At 40.8% G+C, this 26,945-nt stretch overlaps 1 protein-coding gene across 3 annotated transcripts in view; it reads right to left on the reverse strand.

Moving 5' to 3' along the window:
- chn2 (chimerin 2) overlaps positions 1 to 26,945 on the reverse strand; it is a 552,284-nt gene that overhangs the window by 360,087 nt on the left and 165,252 nt on the right. Inside the window, exon 1 of one of the 3 annotated variants that reach the window (XM_051935482.1) lies at positions 15,914 to 15,968. The exons of the other annotated variants lie outside the window; for them this stretch is intronic. Within the exon in view, the coding sequence (XP_051791442.1) occupies positions 15,914 to 15,935 (22 nt within the window). The 5' untranslated portion in view covers positions 15,936 to 15,968. Of the gene's footprint in view, positions 1 to 15,913; positions 15,969 to 26,945 lie in introns of those variants that run through there. 3 annotated transcript variants of the gene reach the window in all.

Genomic DNA, 26,945 nt, shown 5'->3' on the forward strand with positions numbered 1-26,945 from the left:
TTTCCAATAGCAAAATATGCAACGTAATAGAAAATAAAAATATTACATTAAAGAAAATTATAGATGAATCAGGGACAAAACCCTAGCTAAACCATGACAAAAATACATTGATAGGCAGCTGTAGAATTTACAAGGTGCACTTTATCCACCTAAACTTATCTTAAAAAAGAGTAGCCAGACATGGCAGGATGCTATTTCACCACATCTTTAAAAACTTAAAGGTAATAGTTATCAGATACTTTAGTGGCACTGAAAATGAAGGCAGATTCGACTTTTAATGGAAAAGTATTCCCAGTACTGCCAGGATGGGCATCTATCATCCCAACCCAGAACTGGAAAAAAAGGCTGAAAAAATAGATGGGTATTGTTGGAAAGAACTACAGGAGCACATTGGCACAAAACTGGAGGATATTACACATGAAATTTGATTCAAGCTAATGTAATTCAATATAATTTTATGCAGCTCTTTCCTCATTAAACTGTTTTTTATTGCTACAAGCCTGGCAACAGCAAAGTATCAGAGAAGAATTTAAAACACAGAACCTGTGAAAAAATTTTTCAATAAAAATAAAAAACATATTTTCTCAAAACATTGCCTTTCATGTTAATGAATTATTTTTAGAAATGTTCAGGCAATGTTATTTATGTTAATTTTAGCCTTTGAAACTGCAGTTCAGACAGTTGCCAAAAAACTTAAGTATTTGGAAAATAAAATGACATTTGTTCAAAAAGCAGCAAAGAGGCTTTCACCAAGATGCTCAGGCGGCTGTTCAAAGCCAGTCAACGATAGATATCTCATCATCTCTGCTCTGCTGTGGTGCGGCTGCAGCTGGAAGCTGCGGGAAGGAGGTGTGATGCGTGCAGAACTACAAAGACAGAGACATGCGATCATAAACCCTTAATTATGGATCACAAGATCAGCCATGGAGGGAGAAGAGTGACAAAGCACAAAAATAGAAGCTGCTGGCTGTTAGGAAAGAGAAGAGAAGATGACGCTTCAAATAAGGTCAGAGAAACAAATTCACATAGAGGGAACTGTGCAGACTGAAAATAGCAAATGCCACATTTTACAGCACATTCATGTACTGGTTTATAACAAATCTCTACTGGCATAATTGTAACTGCAACAGGTCTGGATTACCGTTTAAATGGAGAAAGGTCATGTAAGCTATGGCAGAACTGAAAACACCACCCAAAGAATATGCCATTTCACAGCATGAGTCAAGGCCCTTAGAAATGCTAATGCAAGTGGTGGGTTCAGGTGGAAGGATGTATAAATTTCACAGCTGTGCAGAAAGGGTTCCCATTTCAATGATCATTCAGCATTTCTTTCCTATTAAAAGTCCACATGAATGACATCATTATAAAGTTCAGAAATGAAAGTAGACATTTACCTCATCGAGTTCACTTGCTTAGCTTGAAGCCAAATGCTTGATATTAGTGTGTGAAATACCCGTGATAATCCTAGAGGTCTAGTTAGTATTCTACTATTGGCTGAACATTGCAGTGTTGCTAAGGTACTGCAGAATATAAAATAAATCAGCAATGGAGAATGCTGTCAATTATGATGTGCATCCAAGGTCGGATTAATACCCCTACAGGCCCCTGGGTTACTTAGCTCATTAACTAAGAGTTGATCATAGTTTTAAAAATGCAGTGCATGGATAAAGGGTCATGTAATGCAGCACAGTATTTCTCAGTCATGAAATCTGCTTTAGACTCAATTGCTTCATCATCCTCAGGGTCCCCCATGATCCTTACTCACAGATACTCGATTTTTTACGATAAATGTGGTTTGGGGTTAGTAAAAAAAGGGCCGTAGCATAGATCTGCCCATTGTGAATCTCTTAAGTAGGCAACTCACATCACAAATACAGTAGATATATGTTCTGCAAACAACATGTATATAGCATTCCAGGCAATGAATGCCCAGTGGTATATGTAGGACAAACACCTAAAAGACTCACAACACATATACAGGAACACTGTAATGCTGTCAGAAAGAAAGACCCACAGCCACTCATTTACACACATACTGTATAAGTTCCACCGGACACAAGTTTAAGTTGGACACTGTGAAAGTAAAATTCATGGACAGTACTAAAAGTGCCAGAGAGCTGGCTGAGTTGTGGCTCTCTAATGAAAATGCCATTAATAGACACCTGGACTTGAACTCAATATATGCAGGCTTAAAAAGGAGAACATCTAAACAATAAATAAAGACTTTATGATCAACACCTTCCGAACCCCACCTTACTAATCCACCCCAACCCCCTTACAACCTCCCCCTCCATCCCCACCCTATATTGCCTTTGATTCCTGTATTGTCTAATCATTTTCCGCTGGATGACACCTAGCAGGTTGTTGAAAGCTTAGGAATAAAAAAAACTATTTTAAGATACGTGACTCATTTTCTCCCTTTGTGAGTCTCTAGCTACAATATATATACATAATTATATTTTCAATTTTTGTTTTTGTGAGTTAACACAATAAGGCATTTTCTTTATAGAGGATCCATCCATCCCACAATCATGTATCCAAAGTAGGGTCAATTAAGATCTAGACTGTCTCAGCAAGAATTAGGTGCAAGGCAGGAAGAGCTCCTGGACAGGGTGCCAGCCCACTTCAGGGGCAGCCACACACACATACACATCAGGACCCATCATTATCAATCCATCTAACCAGCATGTCTTTGGACTGTGGGAGGAAACTAGTGCACCCAGAGGACATATGCGGAATAAGCAAACTACACAATGGGAGCACCCTGTACTTGAACCGTAATCTCCTTGCTGCAAGGTAGAAGCATTACCACTGTGCCCCTGTACTGCCCTCTATCTCTCCGTGACCAGGAAATAAATAATAGAATATGGATAAGATGTATTTTTCCAATCTTGTAAGATATGGGACAAAAAAGCAACAGTGAAACAGAGCGATAACATGTACTGCTTTTACAGTACACAGAGGGTTAAGAACTTCACTGACGGAGCCTTACATTGTGAAAGTTATATTCTGCTGGATATGTTTTCCATGTCAACGACTGAGCTAATGCAGTGACAGTAACTCACCTAAATTCCCTTATTTCATAAACTACATTTCTGCATGGTGAGTTGCATCATGTATGCTGGTGACACAAATTACAAAGAATGCAGAGAGAAGTGACTGCCCACAGATGAATAACAACTCAGTAAAAGCAGCATAACTTAAATCATGGCTCACATTTCCGCTCCATTCCATTTTCAGAAAATTAATAAGTAAATCAGGGTCCCTGAATAGAGAAACAAGCAATCTGTCAGGACCCTGAGATGTGGGAAATCATTTATTAAATATAATATAAAAACTAAAGATAGATAGATAATAATTCTTAATAATAATTCTTTGCATTTATATAGCGCTTTTCTCACTACTCAAAGTGCTCAGCAATAGATAGATAGATAGATAGATAGATAGATAGATAGATAGATAGATAGATAGATAGATAGATAGATACCCTTGATGAGGTACCAGACCAGAGTCCAGTTGATTTTATTACTTTCATGCCTGCCCTTGCCAGCGGACAGCAGAACCTGCCAGTTTCCAAACCACTCACTTTACTCTCTTTACTAACCAGGGGACATAGATTGACTTCCTTGAAGATCCCCAATACTCCACTTTATGTATAGTGCACCCCCCCCATCCACCTTTGGGGTCTCATTATATATTATGGGAATGTTCCACATTGTAAGGCTCTACTAAACAGACAAATTATTGAGAATCTGACTGAGTCTCGCCCTCTCTTTGAGTTCTTAGAAGGCAAATCAATAACATGTATTATACAGATGTGTCCAAGCAGTGAGGGACGATCAAGAACAAAGGTGCTTGCCACCAGCATAGCTCTAAAAAGATGTGCCAATAGAGGCCTGATACATAACTGGAAATTCATACTTGCAGATGCAGAATTTCTTTGCACAGAGGTATGGATAAATTATAGCATTCAGGTGAAGATGGCCTTCCACTGATCAAGTGGGAGCAGGGAGAAGCTTCTTGACGTTTCACAGGTTGATAGATTAAATCTTATTACCCATTATGGAGTATAGGCATTCCATATGCTATAATGGCCATTTGCGACACTAACTGATAACAGCCAAGCAGAGTTGTAAGCAAAGCTGAGGCTTTAAGATGGTGCTGAGGGTTTATGGTTTCAAGTCTGTGTTTGTGGTAGTAAGCTCTACCAGCTTGAATGATGCTTTAGAGGGTACCTACCGTATATTAGAAATAGCATGATGGACTGGGAGAAGACTGATGAGGAACATCCTCAGTGATAGCCAAGGACTGCAGATAAGCCCAGCAAGGGAATTTTGGCTTAATGTTAATAACAGAAAGAAGACAGCTCAAAAGATTGCTGCAGTCACTGGTTATCTGTAATAAAAGACTAATCTACTGAGACATGAGTAGGACAATGCATTATGTTGATTAACACATATAAGTAAACATTTCACAATACTCTGTATACAGTAATCCCACAAACATACACTTCTGAGCTCAGAAGTCACTCCAGAGCCCAATGGAAAAGTGAATTAACAGAAGGGGACTAAGAGCTCTCCCAGTAAGTGTTACAATGACGTCGGAAGGGAGATTCTGAAGGAGTGAGAGGAGCAGTGTTGTGAAGTGATATTGGTAGGTGGGCAAGTGGGACAGACACCCTAACCACCAGACTGGGCAGTTTTAAGTTCTGTGTTCCTCTAAAGTTCACCTTCCTTTGTGTGGGTGGTTAAAAAAAAATACTGTTTTTGACGTGACCCTAGGTCTATTGATAGTTTAATTCTGGCCTGGAGCTACCCCAAAATGGTGCTTTGTCTATCTATATACCATGCACATAAAAATATTAACCCCATTGGAAGTTTTTACATTTTATTGTTATCAATTATTTTGTGCTTTATATTTGTAATTATTTTAGAAAACTTTGCAAAGATCTGTTTTCATTCTGACATAAAAGAGTTTTCTGTTAATGTCCAAAAAGCCAAATTAAATCCACTGTGATTCAACATTGTATAACAATAAAATGTGAAAATTTCCAAGGGGTGAATAATGGCACTGTATATATGTATTCTCATCCAGTTCATTCTAAACACAAAAATAGTTGCATCAAAATAATATCATATATTTAAAAAGATGAATGCAAATGGATATGTATGTCTTTAGAGCAGAAAGCAGAACAGTTAGTGTCCTAATTATTGCAGTAAATAGCTTTCCTGATTCTGAACTAGGCAATATTTTTGAGTTAGCTTGTTCTCGTCTTTGTTACGTGGGATTTCTTCAAGAACTCTGCAACCACATCCGGTAGACAATATAGTGATCCTAAATTATCTCACTGTGTGCAAGTGTGAGAGAGGCGCTTTGTTCAAATGTACATTGCTATTGACAGTTTTCTCATTCAGCATTGGCTATATGCAAACCTCAACTGTTACACAAAATGCATGGCTAGCTGAAAATGAGCAATAAAAAAACATGTCCCAAAGGACATTTCACATCAAAAGACAAAATGCTGTAGTCTAAACATGTTAGACGGGGTGACAGACTGGAAGTAATCTGTTGGAAGGAACAACTCAGAGAAAATAAATGAGAGTACAGCATGTTGTAAGAGTGCTTGACACTCTTTGTGTCTTTGTGAACAAATACAAACTTGTGGAAATGTGATTACTGGATAGTGGAGACTAAACACCAGTGAAGGAACTGCAAGCTACCAAATCATGCACTACAGACGTTTACCTTCAGTTCGGTGTCGAGTAGTAATCACTGATACATCGACTCGTCATCCTACACGGTTGCAGGAGAGATCTAGGTGTGACTTTCAGAATAAGGTCCAGATAGACAAGCCAGTATCAGAAACCCTACTCGGGAAGAATCCAAGTGTACTCTCAACCAAGAGAATTTGCCTTCATTCTGTTCAAAATATGCCATCTCTTAGTGGCACAGGTTTTCCACTGGCAGGCACAATTACAACCATATTTAAAGCAATGAAGCACTGTCTGTGACATGGTGGCTCACAGTCACTCACAAACACTACAAAGAAGTAAAGGGCGCACAGAAACCAATGGGCTGGGGCCCAATTCAATCATTACAATATGGGTTATGGTGCCAGTGTGAACATAAGACGTGTTGGCATCATTCAGTGCTGCTTACAGGCTGCCCCAGTTGTTACTGTAGACTTCCATTATTTAAAAAGTACAAGGACACCTTTTGAGTGATCCATTATAGCCCAAGCTTTGTCACTTCACATGTCATCAGTATAGTCAAAGGCCCTTGCCTATTCATTAGAAGAATGCCAATGGAAAGACTAGTTGCCAGCTGGTTGCATTCTATTGCCAATCCCTTACTTCATGCCTTCACCATCAAATACTAGAACTTTGTATTTGTCCAGGATTAGTAATACTGTGGACTGTTTTCTTTTTGGCTGGTGCCACCAAGTTACTGGTGTCTGTAATGTGCTGTAGATTTCAAAAGTGCTTTTTATTTATTTTGATTGAATTTTCATACAGATTCAAATGTTTCATTTAATGGTCTCTGAACCAATTCCTGAACCAATTGACCATGTAAAGCTTTAAATAAAAGTGAGCACAGATTTGTGCTGTTATTTGTGTTAAAAGGTAAGGCTAGGTGGTCAGTCTGAACACACGCTAAAGAAATGGGCAAGGATTGACCAAATATAATGGCCACAAGGCACAGCACATTCATATCTCCTGATGCCCCTGCTCTGGCATGCTTATCTTTACAAAGACTCACATATGATCCCATTTCTCACAGCCTATACATGCCAAAAGATGTTACCAACCTCTAGGAGTCACACTTCATCCATTTTCTAAATCAGTCTAGATTAGAGTCACATAGCTTTAAACTAACAGGAATACTGACTTCTCAAGGGTCCTAAAATGCCTTAATAATGGAAGAGCCTGTTCTCTAATATGTGCTTTCATCCAAAATACTTGATTCGCAAATGTCCCATGTGCCGTTCAAGGAGTCCGAGCAATAGCTGAAAGGGCAGTAACTGATGTGTTTCACCAAATGGACACACAGTGCTGGGCATTGATTGAGACAGAACTCTGCCACGGATACTGACTAAAACCCAGGACATCTGTGCCTCTGCATGTACCTCAGGGAAGGTCACTGTAAACAAGTATTCATGAAAAATGTTATTTGAACATGTCGGCTCAGTTCAGTTTAATTACACTTATTCTAATGCAGTGTTGTTCACTAGGTTAAAGCTCTGGGCACGGACATTTAAACATAATAAGGCATCACTGTATAACACTTACAAACATTATGACACAAACTTCAGTTACTAACAAGATAGGAACCTCAGATGGGACAACAGCCCATGACTGGAGACACTCACACACCAATATACAAAAAAAACCCTGCATTCCTTCAGGATGTAAAACTAAATAGTGACCAGTTGGAGAATTTAACCCATTTTTAAATTCCACAGAAAAAAGTCACTATAAAAGCAGTATATAAAGTGGACATTATACCATGGATGGACTGATAAACTAAGAACGGAGGTGACCTTTGATTTGGTGAATTGGTTAAATAACATTTTTACTACCATATGAAGAAATACGTTTTGCTGAAGACAAAACTGTCAAAATGACCTTCCTTCTCAAGCAACTTAAGAAATAAATGTCACAAGGTTTAAGTGCATGTCATAGTTACACTATCAGCACAGTTGGCTTGATTTAAGTTATTTCTGGAAATGTTATCTATCATATATTGATCGACTTTGTGCAAAATGAAGCAGGCAGTTATTTAATTTGACTTCAAATTAAATCATGTGAGGCATAATTGAAGCTGTATGTAATGGACCATTCAGAACAAGGGTACTTTTGGTTTATGAAAAGATATGATTTTGATTTTGCTTCATGATTCATTAATTCATGACCTTGCCAAAAAAAAGTTTGAAAACAAGCGCAGTATTGATTAGACACAACATTTGTCCATGAAGTGCTTATATCATCATGCAGTTTGCAGATACAAAAGATGTAGCAATTTCAGGGAAGACAGGATTTAAAGGAGTGACACAAGGAAGTCAAAAAAATGTAACTAGACAAGAACACCAAGCAAGCGCAGACACAGGCAGAAACTGGGATATGGAATATTCAGTCTCAATTGGAAGTGAGCTCTGCACAATACAAGAGGTAAGTGAAAAGTTTTGAGACTATACCCGTCATTCTGCATTTGTGGACTACACAGTACTCACTGTTGGGGACCTTTTCTTTTTCAAGGTAACTTTCTTCTCACTCTATACACTTCTTGGAGTGCTCTAAAAATGTGTTAGACATGCGACAGAGGAATCTTTGACGCCACCTTCAAGGCATCAGCTGTAACCTTTCTTACATATTCATCAAATGAGAATTTTCTTCCTCTTCACTCTTGAAATGTTTCCACCTCCTGAACTCAACTCTGTCCAGCTCACTGTCTACATGCTTTACCCAACATTGAAAAAGTCCAGTGACCACTTTTTTAAAAAAAACATCACTCACTGTCACTCTGAAACGGGGTCTGAGGATGACAACTGCAGAACTAAACAGTAACTGGGCCTACTACTAGTGTACAGCCACAAGGCTTTGACTTTGACTCTGCCAACAAAGTGTAACCACAGTGGACATATTCCTGGACAGGACAGTCAGTCTCAAAAAGATTAATTTAGCCTTTGTACGTACTAAGGAGTAACTTGAAATATCGATCAGTGGTGTCCACCTTCAATTGCAATTGGAAATTCGAAATATCAAAATGAAAATTCAACTTTATATAGCATCAGTTAATGGAATTAAATTTGTTGGAAATTAGTAATGTGATCACTGTGAACGTGGATGATTTTGCCACAAAATACAGATGAGAAACCATCAGGACAACATTCACAGAATGACTATGACTTTCAGTTTATGGACTTGCTGCTTAGGGCGGCACGGTGGCGCAGTGGGTAGCGCTGCTGCCTCGCAGTTGGGAGATCTGGGGACCTGGGTTCGATTCCCGGGTCCTCCCTGCGTGGAGTTTGCATGTTCTCCCCGTGTCTGCATGGGTTTCCTCCGGGCGCTCCGGTTTCCTCCCACATTCCAAAGACATGCAGGTTAGGTGGATTGGCAATTCTAAATTGGCCCTAGTGTGTGCTTGGTGTGTGGGTGTGTTTGTGTGTGTCCTGCGGTGGGTTGGCACCCTGCCCAGGATTGTTTCCTGCCTTGTGCCCTGTGTTGGCTGGGATTGGCTCCGGCAGACCCCCGTGACCCTGTGTTTGGATTCAGCGGGTTGGAAAATGGATGGATGGATGGACTTGCTGCTTGCATACAGCATCAGTAAATCGCTTCTCAAAGGCTAGCGTTGAACTCATTCCTTCTACACACCTGGAAAATGTGCTCACTTAGCCAACAACTTCTAATCACTCACCTTAATTACAGTGGCCATTATTAGACAAAAGCCATCATTAAACTCAAACCCAGCACAAGTTCGCTATTTGGTGATCAGACCAGTAGTTTAAGGATTTCTTGTTCTATTCTTAGTAGCACAGATTTAATGCATTTCTGGTGGTGTTTTAATAAAGCTTTGTAGTGAATGCAACTCTGTACAGATATACTGTTATCTGTTTATTTTTATTGTGAATGCTGCGGCATTTGGTGATACTTGTGAGCAATCCATGGCCAAGAAAGACACAACTAAGGCCTTAGGTGTAGACAAAAGCTGCCTTTTATTATGAAACAATAAAAGCAAAATTGTAAATTAAAAGAAATGAAGTGGAAACACAACATAGTACAGTAAAAATGTGCCTACTCGATTATAATCATGAGCTTGTGTGGCTTAAAACTGTGTGGAGTGGCTGGTCCACTCTCACACATAACACACTTCCTATCACTCCTCTTCACGTATATCTTTTGTTTTCTGTACCAAACAATCCTCAATCCCCCAAACTGTTCTGCAACTGCTTGTATGAACAGACCGGAAGGAAAAGAGATAGGACCAGAACATTACAGACAACATGAATGTGAAAAGAGTCTAATGAGACCAGATCTATGAGAAAAGGGACAAGCGGAATCATTAATTCAAGGCTGGAAACACGCTATGTCAACAACAAAATAAATATGAATAGGACCCTATTAAAGTCTTTCAGAAATCCTTCAAGTAGGACAAAGAAGTAGCCTAAATAGCCACTACTGACACCATTGCAGTGATGACAATTACAAGTGCAACTTTCTGGGATGCACCCTAACAAATGAATGCTGCTCATAACAACCAGGACCCAAAAACGGGATGCTCCCCAAGCAGCAATAATATAATTTATTCTTGAAACAAGCTTCCTACCAAAATCATTACTATACCAAAGTTATGTTTCAGCCAGGATACCTTCCCTGGATGGGGTTTAAATGTCATTTTTGTGTCTTTCTTGCTTAGTTTTAATTGGTTTACAGTGTTGATTATGTAATTTCGTTATGTTTAAACATCTTGTCCTCTGTAACTGTGTGCTTTGAGGGTGGTTCACCAAGAGATGGGTTCACCACAAGGGACTTCTCTCAGCCATATATATATATATATATATATATATAAATGTGTTTGGGAGTGGCAAGTTTCTTGGTTTCGTGATTTTCTTGTGCTTTGCAATTTGCTGGATTTTTGACCCCTTTGCTCTGTATTTTGACATTTCTTTGGAATTTGTATTGAAACTTTGTTCACCTTGGATTGCCTTTGTTGGCAACTTCTTTTGCCTTTTTGTGCTCCATGGAGTTTCCATGTTTTTGATTTTTATTTATAAGGATTCTATATTGACTTCTGTGATACCAGTTGGGGAAATTTTTGGGATTATTTGGGATTTACGTGCCTTGGACTCAAAAGCTCACGACAGCCAATGTGTTCTTTATAGTAAAAAATATCAGAACAAAGCTTTAAATTACTATATGTGAGAAAATTGTATTTCTTTCTTGTATTTTGCCTACCAGGCTGTTGTAGCTCATCTTAAAAAAATTAGATGAGCATGGAGTGAAAAGGGGAGTAACAGACCAGGAGAAGAAAAAAATGGTACCGAAATAGGAGCATGCTGAGCTGTCATCATAGGAACAGGCAAGAGTAAAAAAAATAGAACAGGAAAGACTATAAACACAAATAAGAAAACCATAAAAGTGCAAAGCAAAAACGAGAAATCAAACAGATTGTAGCAAAAATTCAAAACCAAACTAGAACATCAAAGCTGTAATAAAGCAAAATCAAAACCTGCCTTACTGCAGGGCTATTCCAAATATAGATAGATAGATAGATAGATAGATAGATAGATAGATAGATAGATAGATAGATAGATAGATAGATAGATAGATAGATAGATAGATAGATAGATAGATAGATAGATAGATAGATAGATAGATAGAAACACTTACTTTGGTCTTAAGACACACCAGAAAGACTATAATGTAAGAAAAATTAAACAGACTTGGCTGTTATAGTCACAGTGAGGCATTATGCAGACATGTTGCTGTTGGTATAAAGCAGCCCCGTAGTGTTACTAGTACTACAACTGGCATGCCACCATCTTTTATAAGCAGGGAATGACAACCACTGTGCCTGCAATGGACAAAGCAACCATAAACAGAATGACAGTGGCCATACAGAGACAGCTGCAAAATGGTAATGCATGCAAGAATGACATTGTTATGTTTCATGGTTTGTTCCCCGTCTTAAGCTTGTTTTCCTTTTTATTATTTTTCCTTTTTATTCTTTAGTTATTTTAATGTGTTTGTTATTATATAATTTTGACAATATTATTTTATTTAAATATTTGTTAGTAATTCAAGAAACTCTACCGGGGATCCTTTATATCAACAGCAATACACCAGCATAATGCCTCACTGTGACTGCAACAGGCAAGTCAGAACTTTTTTCTTTTTAATTTTCTTGCTTTATAGTCATTCTGCGTGTGTTCAGACAAAAGTGTGTGTGTATATTTATTTATTTACTTGTCAATCTATTTATGTATGTATTTATTTAAAGAGCCTCTGGAAAATGCCAAATATCCCCCGGGGATAAAGTTCTATCTATCCATCTAATTATGTACTGTATATATTTGTCTCCGGGCTATGTTCCTTGTACTCTGTTGGTGGAACCCCAAAACGGGTGTCTACAAGACATTCATGCTGAGGAACCCTGCAAGGACCCTGGTTTAGTCATTACCTGCTGTCTCCAATTATGCATGGGGGTGTGTGTGTGTGATCTCTTTTCCTGCACTCCCCTTCTACTATTACTTTCTCCCAGGAATATCTATCCCAGGTAGTTTGTTCACTCAGTTGTTTTTTGCCCACCCTGTCATGACATTTTAATGTTGGCTTCCCTGTCCTTCAGGGAAGCCCTCTATTTTATGCCAGGCCTTGACCACCAGTACTTCACAATGTATAATGCAGATAACACAAAACTGTGTCCACTGAGCTAAACTGCTATGCACAACTTTAAATTCAGCAGAAGGACTGGCAACCAACTGTTTCAGAATGTTTGCTCACTTGAAATGGGATAGTATACAAAGAACTGTATTATCCTAAAAGTATACTGTATGTACAGAAAGGCATGCATGTTATGTAAGTAGTAACTCTAAACGCACTTGGTGTGAATGAGAGGGAGGGTATGTGTGAGTGTGCCTGGAGATGGCCTGGTACCCCACCTTGTGTTCAATGCCAGCAGGATATGCACTGACCTACCACAACCCTGAACTGAATAAGAGGATCAGAAGAATGATGGGTAGGCAGATAAAATGTGAAATTGTGCACTTCAGCCATGTACTCATCCTTTCATGTCAAATCTGAATAGTTTCAGTATACAATAAGAATATCAGACTTGATTTCTCGGACCCAATACTTACTGGAGGTCTTAAGATTGGACATATTTTTACCATCAAATTTTATTTTGCATATGTATATTGTTTTATCACTTGCAGCAGATGCCCTTTTGATGATGTCATGTTAACACTTCCTCTGTGCTGTGGGATTAGGGGAATTCTCAGCATGGGTTCTGTAGCTAAGGGAAATTTTTGAAAATCAGTAGGTATCCCATTTGTCTAAACCTTCTTTCCTGTGCTACAAGCGGTTATTCCACCATGTATTAATTGACAAAGAGATTTATATTTTGCGGTTTCCTCCCCAGGGTAGCAGTTATCAGCACTTGGGTATGCTGCCCTATTCTTTCAAATTATATGTTATTATAAAGATTTACCATTTGTTCTCTAAGACAATATTCGTCCTACTGTGAAAACTGTACATTATTTCATCTTAAGATTTTTCAGCCAGTACTCACCATTTCCACCCAAAACTCTTGTGGCTATGAGAAACGTTTTCATCACCTCTTAAAAAAATCATGAGCTGCTAAATCTGTGACAATATAAAGTAAACAGCCCTTGGCAAAGCAGCGTGTTTGTTCTTATTAAGAAGAGTGGGAGACCAACACTCTTCCAAATAAAAAATTAGGTCCTTCATGCCAACAGTCCACAGAAGCAGTGCAGAGGTGCAGCATGAGAAGCCTCAGTCATCATCACTGTGGATACTGGGAATGGCATAATGGCAAAACCGACTGGTGACAAATTCTCTTGCCTGCACTCAAGTGAAGAAAATGGGCTTAAATTTAACAGTTCCAGATGTTGATCATGCAAATCTGTCCCCAGAAAAATCAAATAGAAGCAGCCGGTCGAAGCAGGCAAGGAAAAAGGCTTTCGGCTTTCCAGCTGTCAGCAGAATTCTGATAATGTGACAGTTAATGCATTTTAGTTACTATAGTTGTAATTTAAGAGCTGTTAGAATGCAGTTATGTCAGCAACTTTTTGATTTTCCAAGACACTAAAGGGAATTCTACGCTGGCCTACTTTTTCTTACATTGTGTATTAGTGCTATCCAAGTGAAGGCTTTTTAAAGGCTTTATTTGGAAATAATCAAATTATACTTTTTGCATCAATAGGCAATTATGGATAAATGGCTTTTACCTACGTTGAGGACACTTTACTTCACCCTAAATCTGTCACAAAATAATTGAAAGTGCAGGACAAGACACTGATGATCATCAGAAAAATATATTTTTCTCTTGAAAAAGCTAAAATAAAACACTTCTTAAAGGTGATTTAAACATCCTCCTAGTGTATTTGGAGTTTAAATTGGAAAAATGGAGGTTTGCAAACATACCTGTGAGGAATCTGTCAAAAACTACTTTCAATAAAGGCAGGTATGTTAAAATTTCAAGACCAAAACTTGAAAACATTTCTGAGAGAAGGAAAAGCTGTACTGAAACTGGCAAAAGGTCAGAAGACCAGGAGGAAATCAGAAATCTCATAACTTAGATATTACTTTGCTAAGCTTTGTTTTGTTTTTACTCTACATTATTTAGAAATTCGGGCAGCATGGTGGCACAGTGGGTAGCGCTGCTGCCTCGCAGTTAGGAGACCCGGATTCGCTTCCCGGGTCCTCCCTGCGTGGAGTTTGCATGTTCTCCCCGTGTCTGCGTTGGTTTCCTCCGGGCGCTCCGGTTTCCTCCAACAGTCCAAAGACATGCAGGTTAGGTGCATTGGCGATTCTAAATTGTCCCTATTGTGTGCTTGGTGTGTGTGTGTGCCCTGCGGTGGACTGGCGCACTGCCTGGGGTTTGTTTCCTGCCTTGTTTCCTGTGTTGGCTGGGATTGGCTCCAGCAGACCCCCGTGGCCCTGTAGTTAGGATATATCAGGTTGGATAATGGATGGATTATTTAGAAATTCTCCCTTTCCACCAATACTTTGTAAGATTTTGACATGACCATGGCCATGTTGTATTGCTGTTGCATCAGCATCTCTTGCCTATAAAAGATGTTACTACTTTCTGCACCCTAGTGTTCAAAACAAATGTTGCTCATGTTTATTTTGTTTAGGAGCCATTTTGATCAGCTCTGGCTATGACCTTTCGTTTTGTACTTTTTAAAATTTAAAACACTTTGATTTTTGTAATGTGAGTTTTTATCTTTACAGGTAATGAACTCCTTACCTTTTAACCATTCTTTTGCCTCTGCTCTGCATCTTTGTTCGTCACCAAGTTCCTTTTTCAACTGTCATTTTCAGGACAAGCTATTTTTTTTCTCAACATAATAATTAAAGCCATTTGTCAAAAAAGTTAAAAACAAATCTAGTTCAGTAAAAAGAAAAGAAGCCTAAATTTAAGAAATCTCTAGCAATAAAGTTTGTTTTTTATGGAGTATGCAACATCTATCACAATAAATACCAGTGTAGAGGGGACATTACAAGTCACATCACAGGCAACTCTGATAATCAACAACATGTCTGCGTCCACAATAGAGTCACTAAACGGCAGCCAAAAAACAACATTCAAATTGGCAACGTGATGACGTCACTGTCAGAATGATAAAAATAATATCAACAAGCAAAAGTGAGAAGTGCCAAATTTTTTAAACATATTTAAGAGAAAAAAAAACAGATTCCTGGGAGTCATTTTAACAGAACAAGGTAAGGATTGGTCAGTAAGCAGAGATCTATTAAATTCAAACAATCTTTCAATAAAACCAAAACACAAACTAGAAAGTCAGAAAATCAAAGCCTAAAGGCTCCCTGAGATTTCTTATTCAGTACTGAAAATCAAAATGGATTTGGTCTAATTGTTCGAAAACTCATTCCATACATTATGACTGCAATAACACAATATGGTCATGCAGCACGTGCACCACGTGCCAAACAAGCACAGTGCTACAGTAACCAGACACACAAAAAACAGCTCCTATAAAAATAAACACACACATTGCTTGTAAACATGGAAAACAAGGACACAAAGATGGCAACAAAAGGATGACATCAAGTATTTATGATATCTATCAAAATAGCCTTGAATTACAGTATATGTTGTCTTCACCTCATCACCTCAAAAAATATATGGAGCTGCAATGCCTCTGTCCTACCTGAACATGTGGAAATCTCCATTTACAAAGTCAGCTCTAATTAATTGTCTGTCATTTTAAATTCTTCCTTTTCCTGAGTGAGGTCAGGCTGCTTCCATTACTTATGCGGCTTGTACAGCTTACTCATGCCAAATGCCATGCCCTTTTCCACAACTCCCCCAAGCAGTATGTTTTTGGCCCCACCCTCCACACACAACTTGCTCTTGGCCCTTCTTTTGAGCTGCCTGGCAACATTAGAAATGGGGCAGTCACATGCTGCCCAAACAAAGCACTGCTGTAAAAGTGCAACAGTCAGTTCAAGTCAAGTTTATTGTCATGTGTGCTCTGCACAGTCCTTGCATGTCTCCTCAGAACAGTTGACAAAAATGCAATACAATATATTTTTTAAAAGTATGCTTAGCATGCAATACATAGTGTACAGCACTATTATATGCAATACGCACAATATGTACTTAGAAGTATTATACATTTATAAACAGTGTTTATTATTTTACAAAATTTTATGATTAACTAATCAGCAACCTCACAACCTGTGGCTAGAAATTCTTTCTGAATCTATTAGCATGAGTGCCAATGGTTCTGTTCCATGTGCCAGAAGGGAGAAGTGAGAAAAAGTGACTGTGCAGGATGGCCGAGCTCTTCAGTTATACTGTTTGTCTTTCTAAGCCAGCAAGGGTTGTGCATGTCCTAATTAGAACTCAACTCTGTGCTGGTTAATATCAGTGCTTTAACATTCTTGAGCTGAGTAGGTGCCATACTAAGATGTGATGAAGCCAGTGAGAAAGGACTCCACCGTGTACGTGTAGAAATTTTTGAGAACAGATGGAGAAAGGCAAGCTGTTCTTAGATGTCTGAGGAAGGAGAGGTGTTGGTGAGCCATTTTGACAAGAGCCGAAATGTCTTCAGTTCATCAGTGGGCATGAAAAACCACCTGTTTTGTTCAGGGAAGATGTGAACGAGGTTGCATTGAAAACCACACTTTTGGATTCAGCATCATTTATTATGGTAAATCTATAACCCTTTAAATGCATTTAATAAGTTCCTTAAGTCTTATTTTCTAGCCTAAGGGTTGTTGTTTTTGTGAATTCCTTTTTGGAATTTTCTGTTCCTCTTCTGCTTTTTGAATGGAATTCATAGATTTGACTTCTGTTCTTTTCTTATTATTACACTCATGTCCTGGCCTGCTTTAGATTTCTGACTGCCTGCATTTCTTCTGACTTATTTCTGGCTAATTCTCTATTACAGCTCATGGCCATGACTCGTACTTTTTCAAGGGGAACTTGAAAATTGAGCTGGCAACTGAATTTTACCATCAATCGCTGATGCCTACACAATGACTGCACAACTCTGCATCCAATGAGAAAAATACTTTCATGATGGAAGAATCAAAATCTTTCAGTACTGTACGAAGAGGTGACTGCAAGCAAACTAATAGGGTAGGGCACACCTTCATAAATCATTCATATGTTGTATGTCTTCAGTTCACATGTACTTTGGCCTGTCATGCTTCATAAAATTCAAAGTTATATTCACCCTGTGGATCATAGGTGTATGTGCCACAATTTCTTTGGCTCTTCTCATATAATACAAACTTATCAATTAGTCTCAAGTATTCACATTTTCACCTTAACTTGCAAGTATCATCCAAAGGGGGTCCAACAGCACTGTGGTGGTTGGCATTGCTTCCTCCAGGAAATTTGATCTAACTATTTGAATTCTCCCTGTTCATGTGCAGTGTGCATTGTCTCCCTGATTTCCCTCACAACTCAAAGATGTGTGTGTTAGGTAAACAGGCATCTCCGAATTGTCCTTGTAGGACGGACTGACTGTGGGTGTCTCAGCGAGTGTGCTATGCGATGGACTGATACCCAAACCAGGGCTGGCTTCTGCCTTGGACTTATTTTACCAAAGACACCAACTCCCTATGACCCCAGACTAGCAAGCAGAGTAAATCTCAGAGGGATGGATGCATGTATAGATTATCCTAAAGTGCCCTGAACATCACAAACATTGTAAAATTATAAAATGAGTGATTTACTGACTTGATTATTTCTGTTTAACTTTAATTCTCTCGTGCAGGCCCAGGAAATTAAGTAAACATGAACAAGGTGCACTGTTTACTTTTGAATCAATTATCAAAAGAAACCTGGAAATAAAGACTTGACAGCAGAGCAATATTCATTAATTCATAATCTTATTTCAATATAGAATGACAGGGAGCTGGAAACTATCATGGTGGCATTGTGCACAAAGCAGAGACCAACTCTGCACGGCACACCAGTCCATCACAGAATTAAAGAAATAGTCTAATCAACAAAAAAAACATTTTTAGGAACCTTGTAAGTGTTCAACTCCCCAGTAAGTCAAAGAGTTGTATAAGAACAGATAAAGATGACCCAGTGCTTTCTCCAGGATTGACTAAATAAACTGGACATGCATTTAGCAGAATGTGAAATGACCCACCATCTTGTATGAATTATTTTAGAGCTGAACCATACTAAGTGATTACCCACATAAACTAGTACTCCACCAATAACTTACTAAAAACTATTGATTAAATGCATTTATGTGTATGTGCTTTAGCCGCATTATTGTCATGTGAACAGAGTATAGTAGTGCATGTCCAACCAAAATGCAGCATATTGCCACTCTTCAGCGTCATGATAAAGAGAGACTAACTCAGTAATCAGCACTGCTGCATCATGGTTTGATTCTCTCTGTGTGAAGTTTGCATGTTTTCTGCATGATCTGTTTCCAAGCACTTCACAAATACTCACATTTTAGTCTATATAGTATTAATATGTGAGTATGCCCTATGACAGGATGGTGTCCTGTCTAGAATTGGTTCCCACCCTGTGATTGAAAGTTGACTCGGGCTCCTCATAAGTTTCTCACACAAAAGCAGTTTCTTAAAGGGCAGATGTGTTTACTAAAGGTGACTGACCATCTTCTCCAAATGTCATTTCTTGAGTTTGGTTTCATTGAATTTTCTAATCATGAGCTGTTCTCTACCTCCGTGTTCTCTATTCATTTACTACTGTAACTGTGTTTTGGGTCTTTTGGTATTTCATATTTTAACCATGGCACTGAGGAGTGGTGACATGCTGCATACTGGTCTGATGTGCATGTACGAATTCCACAGGAATCTGTACAAATAACAATGCAACTATTACTACTATAGCTTTAAACATATAAAATGCTTTTTTTGATTTTTTTTCTTTATTTCTCCAATTTCTTGCTTTAGGAATTTGTTAGTTTTCGCATACCCCTTGGGGTCAGAGTGCATGGTCAGCCATTGTACAGTGCCCCAGAGCAATTGTAAGTTAAGGGCCTTGCTCAAGGGCCCAGCAGAGTAGGATCTCCTTTGACAGTAACAGGGATTCAAACCACCAATCTTCCTGATACCAGTGCAGATCCTTAGCCTCAGAGCCTCTACTCCACCAATGCTCTGAGCTTGCATTCAGTAAAGAGCACCACACAACAAGTAAGAAAATGTACACATGGCGTAACATTCAGATGTGTTAGCTGATTTGAAAGTTATAGCATTTTTACATTTTCTTGTGTTTTTACCATAATTTTATTTATTACATATTTTTATAAAAGTGTGTCATATTTAAAAATAGCAATGATAAAAGATACCAGTAGTGTACATAGATGTGGAGGGTCTGTGGCTACTAATTGTGGTTCAAAATATTTAAACATATATTTTTCCAAAGAGGTACCCAATGGAAATTTAAAATGTTGTGCTGAAGCCTTAAGCTACAATTGCTGACTTCATCCAAACATAATAGATTATTGTGGCTCATTGCTGATAAATTGTAGTGTCAAAGAAATACTCAGTTATTGTTTTTACACGTTTAGTCGCTCCAGCATAAAGTGTCACCAAGCCACAAACTTCACCCATTAAATCCATGTATTTTCTATGCCCACTTTACCTAACACATGTTGACCCCATCCCAGCAATAATTTGTCAAAGGAAAGAACACTGGAACATTGGACCAACGTAATGCCGACTGACAGTCACACTGACCAGGAATTGAGTGCTGTGAGGGGACGGTTGTTCAGAAAGTGAATTTACAGTGGGGCCTGCAACACAATTAGTTTCCCAGGGATTGCAGTAGAGACTAATTCAGTCATTCTCTTCCTTGTTCAAAGCAGATACCTCATTGGTGCCCTGTTGATCCCAGAATACCACAGTCAATGACCCATTGTAATTGTTTTTAATTAGTTGTGTTAGTAAATTAAAAGTGTGGATGAATGAGAACTACTTGTTTTTAAATACAGATAAAACAGAGATGTTAATTGTTGGAGGGAATGACGCTGATCACAACAATATTTTGTCATCATTTAACTCAGTTGGAATTCCCATTAATTTCACTGAATCAGCCCGCAATCTAGGAGTTATCTTTGACTCTAGCATGTCATTTAAAGAGCATATTACAAAGTTGTCCAAATCATGTTTCTTCCATCTTAAAAATGTTAGGAAATTAAGGTGCCTTCTAAATAAACAGGATTCTGAGAAATTAATTCCTTAATTTATTTCTAGTAGGATTGACTACTGCAATGCGGTGTTCACAGGATGTTCAAACTGTTCTTTATACAGCCTCCAGTTAATCCAAAATGCTGCTGCAAGAATTATTACAAGAACAAGAAAATACAAACACATAACTCCAGTTCTTAAATCCTTACACTGGCTCCCGGTTAAGTTTAGGGCAGATTTTAAAATCCTCCTATTAACATATAAAGCATTAAATGGCCAAGGTCCGGCTTATTTGTCTGAACTTATCATGACTTACAAACCAGAGCACACATTAAGATTTCAAGATGCCGGTCTGCTTATGATTCCAAGGATTAATAAAATAACAATGGGAGGTCGAGCTTTTAGTTACAGTGCCCCTAAACTGTGGAATGGTCTGCCTGCTACTATAAGAGATGCCCCTTCGGACTCAGCTTTTAAATCCCGGCTGAAGACTCGCTACTTCAGTTTAGCATATCCTGACTAAGGCTGCTGATTAACTGTACAGACTGCATCTCTGTTGTTAGTCATTAGCACTAAAACATAAGTAACATGATAGTTATAATTGGATACTAACCCTCACCTATTCTGTTTCTCTTCTCGGTACTCAAATGTGGCACGGCCCACCTGCCAAGTTGTTTTGCCTGCCTATGGTAAAGTCATCCCTGATGGAGGATCGCAGGAATTGTGGGAAAGTGGGGTCCTTTCATCGAATTGGCTGGCCCAGTGCTGTTTCAGCCGTGGAATGGCCAAATGGGGGAGGCAGCTTGATGGATGAGGTCTCCAGGACTCTAAACAAATCCAAATCTTATTATGTGATATCATCTACTATTAAATTCTGCTCCATACTTCTAAAATTTTTATTTTTATACTGCATTGAGGATTTGTTCTGTTCTGTGTATTGTATTGTATTGACCCCCTTCTTTTTGACACCCACTGCATGCCCAACCTACCTAGAAAGGGGTCTCTCTTTGAACTGCCTTTCCCAAGGTTTCTTCCATTTTTTACCTACAAGGGTTTTTTTAGGAGTTTTTCCTTGTCTTCTTAGAGAGTCAAGGCTGGGGGGCTGTCAAGAGGCAGGGCCTGATAAAGCCCATTGCGGCACTTCTTGTGTGATTTTGGGCTATACAAAAATAAATTGTATTGTATTGCATTGTTGTATCATTGAACACATTCAAACTAATCTCACTCCAGCTCGCCCAATCGTGTTCTTGAATATTCTACTTCACTTTCTATCGATGTAGGGCCACCCAAGGCAAACTGGTCCTAGGTGAGGGATGAGACAAAGTGCGGTTCAACAGACCTCCTATGACGAATAAAAAATTTGGACGGCGTTTTCCCTTGCCCGGACGCGGGTCACCGGGGCCCCCCTCTGGAGCCAGGCCTGGAGGTGGGGCTCGTTGGCGAGCGCCTGGTGGCCGGGCTTGCACCCATGGGGCTCGGCCGGGCACAGCCCGAAGAGGCAACGTGGGTCCCCCTTCCCATGGGCTCACCACCTATGGGAGGGGCCAAGGAGGTCGGGTGCAGTGTGAGTTGGGTGGTGGCCGAAGGCGGGAACCTTGGCGGTCCGATCCTCGGCTACAGAAGCTGGCTCTTGGGACGTGGAATGTCACCTCTCTGAAGGGGAAGGAGCCTGAGCTTGTGCGTGAGGTTGAGAGGTTCCGGCTAGATATAGTCGGGCTCACCTCAACGCACAGCTTGGACTCTGGAACCAATCTCCTTGAGAGGGGCTGGACTCTCTACCACTCTGGAGTTGCCCCCGGTGAAAGGTGCCGAGCAGGTGTGGGTATACTTATTGCCCCCCGACTTGGAGCCTGTACATTGGGGTTTACCCCGGTGGACGAGAGGGTAGCCTCCCTCCGCCTTCGGGTGGGGGGACGGGTCCTAACTGTTGTTTGTGCGTATGCACCGAACAGCAGTTCAGAGTACCCACCCTTTTTGGACTCCCTAGAGGGTGTGCTAGAGGGCATACCTTCTGGGGACTCCCTCGTTCTGCTGGGGGACTTCAATGCTCACGTGGGCAATGACAGTGAGACCTGGAAGGGCGTGATTGGGAGGAATGGCCCCCCCGATCAGAACCCGAGTGGTGTTTTGTTATTGGACTTCTGTGCTCGTCACGGATTGTCCATAACAAACACCATGTTCAAGCATAGGGGTGTTCATATGTGCACTTGGCACCAGGACACCCTAGGCCTCAGTTCGATGATCGACTTTGTGGTCGTGTCGTCGGACTTGCGGCCACATGTCTTGGACACTCGGGTGAAGAGAGGGGCGGAGCTATCAACTGATCACCACCTGGTGGTGAGTTGGCTTCGATGGTGGGGGAGGATGCCGGTCAGGCCTGGTAGGCCCAAACGTGTTGTGAGGGTCTGCTGGGAACGTCTGGCAGAGCCCCCTGTCAGAAGTAGCTTCAACTCCCACCTCCGGCAGAACTTCGACCATGTCCCGAGGGAGGTGGGGGACATTGAGTCCGAATGGGCCATGTTCCGTGCCTCTATTGTTGAGGCGGCTGACCGGAGCTGTGGCCGTAAGGTGGTCGGTGCCTGTCGTGGCGGCAATCCCCGAACCCGTTGGTGGACACTGGCGGTGAGGGATGCCGTCAAGCTGAAGAAGGAGTCCTACCGGTCCCTTTTGTCCTGTGGAACTCTGGAGGCAGCTAAAATGTACCGGCAGGCCAAGCGGAATGCAGCTTCGGTGGTTGCTGAGGCAAAAACTCGGGCATGGGAGGAGTTTGGGGAGGCCATGGAGAACGACTTTTGGACGGCTTCGAGGAGATTCTGGTCCACCGTCCGGCGTCTCAGGAGGGGGAAGCAGTGCAGTGTCAACACTGTATATGGTGGTGATGGTGCGCTGCTGACCTCGACTTGGGACGTTGTGAGTCGGTGGGGGGAGTACTTCGAAGACTTCCTCAATCCCAATAACATGCCTTCCAATGAGGAAGCAGAGCCTGGGGACTCGGAGGTGGGCTTCCCCATCTCTGGGACTGAGGTCACCGAGGTGGTCAAAAAACTCCTTGGTGGCAGGGCCCCAGGGGTGGATGAGATACGCCCGGAGTTCCTCAAGGCTCTGGATGTTGTAGGGCTGTCTTGGTTGACACGTCTCTACAACATCGCATGGACATCAGGGACAGTGCCTCTGGATTGGCAGACCGGGGTGGTGGTCCCCCTCTTTAAGAAGGGGGACCGGAGGGTGTGTTCCAACTACAGAGGGATCACACTCCTCAGCCTCCCTGGAAAAGTCTATTCGGGGGTTCTGGAGAGGTGGGTCCGTCGGATAGTCGAACCTCGGATTCAGGAGGAACAGTGTGGTTTTCGTCCTGGTCGCGGAACAGTGGACCAGCTCTACACCCTTAGCAGAGTTCTGGAGGGTGCATGGGAGTTCGCCCAACCAGTCTGCATGTGTTTTGTGGACTTGGAAAAGGCGTTCGACCGTGTTCCTCGGGGGATCCTGTGGGGGGTGCTCCGGGAGTATGGAGTACCGGACCCCCTGATAAGGGCTGTTCGGTCCCTGTACAACCGGTGTCAGAGCTTGGTCCGCATTGCCGGCAGTAAGTCAAACCCGTTTCCAGTGAGAGTTGGACTCCACCAGGGCTGCCCTTTGTCACCGATTCTGTTCATAACTTTTATGGACAGAATTTCTAGGCGCAGCCAGGGTGTTGAGGGGGTCCGGTTTGGTGGACTCAGGATTGGGTCACTGCTTTTTGCAGATGATGTTGTCCTGTTTGCTTCATCAGGCCGTGATCTTCAGCTCTCTCTGGATCGGTTCGCAGCTGAGTGTGAAGCGGCTGGGATGGGAATCAGCACCTCCAAATCCGAGACCATGGTCCTCACCTGGAAAAGGGTGAAGTGCCCTTTCAGGGTTGGGAGCGAGATCCTGCCTCAAGTGGAGGAGTTCAAGTATCTCGGGGTCTTGTTCACGAGTGAGGGAAGAATGGAGCGTGAGATCTAGGCGGATCGGTGTGGCGTCCGCAGTGATGCGGGCTCTGCATCGGTCTGTCGTGGTGAAAAAGGAGCTGAGCCATAAGGCAAAGCTCTCAATTTACCGGTCGATCTATGTTCCTACCCTCACCTATGGTCATGAGCTATGGGTAGTGACCGAAAGAACGAGATCGCGAATACAAGCGGCTGAAATGAATTTCCTCCGCAGGGTGTCTGGGCTCTCCCTTAAAGATAGGGTGAGAAGCTCAGTCATCCGGGAGGGGCTCAGAGTAGAGCCGCTGCTCCTCCGCATCGAGAGAAGTCAGATGAGGTGGCTCGGGCATCTGATCAGGATGCCTCTTGGACGCCTCCCTGGGGAGGTGTTCCGGGCACGTCCAACCGGGAGGAGGCCCCGGGGAAGACCCAGGACACGCTGGAGGGACTATGTCTCCCGGCTGGCCTGGGAACGCCTCGGGATTCTCCCGGAAGAGCTAGAAGAAGTGGCTGGAGACAGGGAAGTCTGGGCATCTCTGCTCAAGCTGCTGCCCCCGCGACCCGACCTCGGATAAGCGGAAGAGAATGGATGGATGGACTTTCCATCGATGTGTCATGAAAAGTTACCATGAAATTCTCCACAAATGAAACTCCCTAAAATGCAAGGAGATTGAATCTTGATACAGCAAATTATACATAAAAAGCAACACAATAAAGGGGAACTGAAATAAGCTGGAACATTCAATCTTAGAAATTTACGATGGAGCGATCAATTTTAACTAATACTCGCACAATTCAAGCTTGCTGTGAAAATTGGATTCCTTCTGTTAAAACTCCTTAGCGCAGTGTGTGTGCTTAAATTGCTTTTCCAAATGCTTATAAAAGGAATAATAAAAAACAGACGGACCTCAGTGTCTTCAACATCCATGCTAAATAATGATTCATGAAAACTTTAATTGAAATAAGAAAAATGCTGCATATAAAATCCTGACAGGACTCCTCTCTTAATGACTCCCTGCCTATTTTTTTTTACTTGCCAGTCTGTTTACTGCAGGAACATTCAGGAACATGTTAATTTTCTTTTTTATTTTACTTACTGCATGTAGTATTGAGATTTGACTGAGCGCTTTCCCTCGAAACAAAGCCCATATTCAAAGAGTTACCTAAAGTCACTTAAATTAAACCCAGTGCTTTTATTTTATATTTACATTACTTTTTTCCCAGAAAATACAAGGTCAATGCCTTTTGTTAGAGTGACTAACAATAATGTACCTTTGTTAAAGTCTAACCGACAAGACCTTTTACATTTAAAGAAAGAAAAAAAACTGGCATTCTGCCCCATTTTGCTCTGGGTCTGACAAATGAAACAGGATGACAGTTAAATTAAAGAGAGGAACAGAATTATAGTACAAATGCTAAACACGTCAACATACGTAAAGTCAAATGCAAGACTAATACATGAAAAAGGAATTGCACAGAGATCCACAAAAAGCATGTGCCTTTGAAATGAAGAATTAAAGCCTATTTTGGACAGCAAATCTGTTTCCAGTCTTCAATGACACCATCACACCCTGCCACTTCAGTGACATGTTGTGTTCCTTTGGCACTTCTGCCAGAATTAACAAATGGTGTCACTGTGGTATGCTGGTAGACCAGCTCAGCAACTTCTCAACATGCTATCACATAAAAAAGCCTCCACACAGACAAACTATGGTATGTTTGAGCAAACATGTGGCAGCATGACAATAACACTTGGCATTCTTGTTTCATTTAGTAATGCTTAACTCCTTTGCAACTCTTTGTGCTTTATGGCATTTACCCATTTTTTCATGGGTGGGCTTCATCAGACAGTCAAGCTCTCAGTTAAAGCAACCTGATCATATATCTTGCAAATGACCCTTCATTACAAATAGGCCCTATAAGAAGACCCTAATTAAGCATCAACAGAATCGCTGTTTTTATGAAATAAAAGCAAAACTAACATCAGCAGAGCGGGGCTGTCCTCAAGATAAATGATCAACCTCATTCATCTCTGTTTGTGTAGAGATGATTGTGAATGTCCACTGTTTTGATCGGTAGCACTTAATGAATTCTGTGTAATTTACCTTTGGTTCATTAAGTATTGCAATATTACTTATAAAATTGCATTTCTAAATTTCTCATTAGGGGGCAATTTATAATGATAAATACAGTGCCTCTTACAACTAAAAATACCCCAAGGCAGTCTAGGAAATGAATGTTTTTTTCATTCAGATAATTAGCCACAATTTAGCCTGCCTTTGGGATACCAGAAACACACAACATAACAAATGGCTTACTGGTTTATAGTCTACCTGAGTGACAGAAAAATGATGCACTTTGCTGAAGGATGACTAGGTGGACAGTTCCACTTCTCTCTTTTTTCCAAATGGACTTCAAGGTGGTTGTAAGATGACATATGAAACAGCAAGAGGAAGAAAGAAGAAACTGAGTGTTTAGTGAAAACTGTGTACAGGTACTTTAGTTTTTCTTCTACATTCCAAAAGACATGTTTGATAACTGGAAATTTCAAGCTGGCCCAGTGTGAGTGTGGAGTCTGTGCAGTGTGCTCTTAGAATTTATTTGA

Source organism: Erpetoichthys calabaricus, chromosome 13, assembly GCF_900747795.2.
Source record: "Erpetoichthys calabaricus chromosome 13, fErpCal1.3, whole genome shotgun sequence".
NCBI lineage: Eukaryota > Metazoa > Chordata > Cladistia > Polypteriformes > Polypteridae > Erpetoichthys > Erpetoichthys calabaricus.